Source organism: Stegastes partitus, unplaced genomic scaffold, assembly GCF_000690725.1.
Source record: "Stegastes partitus isolate 25-593 unplaced genomic scaffold, Stegastes_partitus-1.0.2 Scaffold586, whole genome shotgun sequence".
NCBI classification, from domain to species: domain Eukaryota; kingdom Metazoa; phylum Chordata; class Actinopteri; family Pomacentridae; genus Stegastes; species Stegastes partitus.
In genome coordinates this window covers 79,101-82,161 of record NW_007578317.1, presented here as the reverse complement: position 1 = coordinate 82,161, position 3,061 = coordinate 79,101, and the positions used below count along the sequence as shown (strand labels likewise).

The following is a 3,061-nucleotide window of genomic DNA, read 5'->3' as shown; positions in this document are numbered from 1 at the left end:
TCTGCAGCCTCCACTTGATGTTTCCTTGTTTTTTTAGACAAACAAACTGATTAAGTTCCCTCAGATCCCTTTTTTCCCAGCAGCTAACTCAAATATTTGAGTTTTTTTTTTTTTTTTTTTATCAGTCAAAGAAGTGCCAGGCCACACTTTTGGTCTTGTTTCACTGATTGGATTACAGTTTTCACAAACTATTTACATAATTTTAGCTTTTGTTGGTGTTATTAATCTCGTGGCTCACATAGTTTTTCCAACCTACACACTGTAAATGTTTGATTGACACATTTAATACAGACAGGAACATGAATTTTCAGACTCCTAAGATAAACTTTTAAGAAACAAATAGCAAAGAATCAGATGGGGAGAACATATCAAATTAGTTACTGTGTACTTACCATGGCAGGGTTGACTGTAATGTTGTCGTTACACCTGTCAGCTCTGCATTGCAAAACACTGTGTAAAGCATGAGCGATGGAATACACAGCAGAATAAACAGTGAAAGAGAAAGACTGCTCTGCAGCAAGGATCTCCTCAGCACTCACGTTACTACAGTTACAATTCTGACTACAAAAAAACTTTTGTTCTGTATTTTTGCAATTCTGGGCTTTAAAAGAATAGATAAAATCACTGAAACCAGGTATTGCTACTGCTTGTTCAGAAATCCCGAGTACAGTTCCAATGTTTTTGATTCCTTTTTCTTTGGGGAGCCTCTTGTTTAAGGACCACGCATCCCCTGCTATCCACACCCTGTTGGTGACATTTAATGCCATTGCTGACTCAATGACAGCTTCAGCAAGCCATTCAATTGCAATAACAATAATGACATTTATCTTCTGTGCCTCTATCTGTCTAAACACTGAGGGGTAATGTGTGTCATAACTAAGGGCGCTGGAGTATGCCAGGCAGATCCCAGTGTCCTGAATCATCTCTTTAAACAATTCCAGGACATCTTTGCCATAGTCATCATCACTGTAGAGGAAAGCAACCCAGCGCCAGTCGAAGTGTCGCACAATGTGAACAATCACTTCTAAGGTGTCTTGGTTGGGGTGCACCGTCCGTAAGAAAGATGGAAAATCTCGTTTTCTTGATAAGACAGAAGTAGAAGCTCCATAACTGATCTGTCAAGAGAGTAATAGAGAAATTGTCATTATTTTCAACAAATGTGAAATTCTGTTCTGCTTTGGAACAGAAAATTCATATGAAATCATCTTTCTCACACAAGAAAAAAGAGACAAAGCAATCGAGATCAATTGGTAGATTTACCATAGGAATAAGATGCATCATGAAGAGTGGAGCCACAGTCAGACTCTCCGTGCTTGTATAAGCTCCAATCACTCCGATCACTTTGGACAGATTCTTGTGATTTTCATCCCAAGGTTTGATCAAGTCATTGACTGAGATGAGTTTCAAAATTCCTGGGAAACTCTGCGTATCTGAGCAGTGGTCAAATATGTCATAGCCGAGAGATACATTAGGCAGTAGGCTGGTGGAGTTATTGATCTGCTCTACAGCGAATCTCATCAGCTGAAACCTCCGATAATTTGACAGAATTAAAGGTTGACTGTGGGGAGAGGAGGACCCAGACACAGTGTAAGAATTAAGAAAACACAAAACAGTCAACACTATCAACTTTGTGATCCCTAAAGAGACGTGAATAATTAAAGGATGATATTGTGCTACAAGAACTGAGGTCAGCAGTGCAGACTTGATGTCGTCCAACAAGTTTGATAATGCAGCAATTAATTTGATTGGTTCAAGGCAATTTAATTAATATCAGCTCTCGCTATTGCACCAAAGTCAGAACTGTTGACCAAGTAACAATCGATTGCTGTATGTGTTTTTCATTAGTTTTATATTGAGGCGATTCATTTTGAAACTCACCTGGTGCAGTCGATGGCTTCTGGTCTGTTGTGATAAAGAGGGCTACTGATTTGATGAATATTAATAAGTCCACCAATCAAATAATCTCCTTTTAAATGAAACTCTGAGGCTGGGACAGTGCATCGAGTCAAGGCATGCAGAAAAGATCCCAGTAGGCACAGACAAGAAAGAATATGTTTCATTGTCATAGTTACCATTTGCCAATGTAGTGTAAACTCTAACACAGTTTAGCTTTGCTGTTTGTAAGTTGTCAGACACTGGTGACAGTGGAGCTCCCGAGATTATTTCCATCTACTTGTGAATGCATGAGGTATCAAAAAAACCAATAATGGCTGGAGGGGAATTTACAAATCAGTATGCAAACATCGGATCTGCTGCTGCAGAGTTCCTGTGAAATTCAGATTATTCACAATGTTAACACCACCTAGCTAGTATTATGAACATCATCCTCAGTCGTGGAAGAAGTATTAACCTTTACTTAAGTCAAAAAATACCACTACAGTAAGCTAATGCACACACGCTCTCTTACTAGTTAGCTGCTACAAAGATGATGCCAAACGAAATGTTGTTGTATTTTTGTACAATGACAATAAAGCTTCTTTTTCTACTGCAGGGTTTGTACTGCATAACAAACCCTGTTTAAGTACAAAAGTTTGAGCAGCAATAGCTTCTGCCAGACTGTCCCCCACATTGAGCCTGTTCATCTGCTCAGTTTTGATGTGTGTGAAACACAAACTTGTCACTGATTTCACTGATTTCACCCGGCAGTTCTGTGATATTCAAGCAGTATATATACATACATCAGAGTATCTATTCCTACAGAATCCTCTCGCGAGAACACAAGGATTCAGAGTGACAGAATGCTCTGGCGGTCATTCGGGATTCATAGAACCGTAGTTACATTTGTAGGTTTTGCTCTATTTCATCCCTGCTGACCAGCAGAGGCGGTGCTTTAAGCACTGAATGATTTATACCAGCAAACTCACGAGGAATCCTGATTACAAGCCTTAATGAGTAGAATCAGAGGACTCCGGCAACTGAACCACACCCAGTGGATGGGGGGTAGAAACACTGACCCTGTAAAAAACCTTGAGAATGTTCCTGAATATCTTCTAGGGGTACTCCTCTAAGGGCAGCCCATGACGTAGAGACACTCCTGGTGGAGTGGCATTTCACGCCTGAT

General features: G+C 40.0%; 1 protein-coding gene across 1 annotated transcript in view; it reads right to left on the bottom strand.

Moving 5' to 3' along the window:
- Window positions 1-377: 377 nt before the first annotated feature.
- Window positions 378-3,061, bottom strand: part of LOC103362597 (taste receptor type 1 member 1-like) — a 19,966-nt gene continuing 17,282 nt past the window's right edge. Inside the window, exons 2-3 of the mRNA XM_008288996.1 lie at window positions 1,261-1,558; window positions 378-1,115 (exon numbers count right to left, since the gene is read on the bottom strand). Of these exons, the coding sequence (XP_008287218.1) occupies window positions 378-1,115; window positions 1,261-1,558 (1,036 nt within the window). The remainder of the gene's footprint in view (window positions 1,116-1,260; window positions 1,559-3,061) is intronic.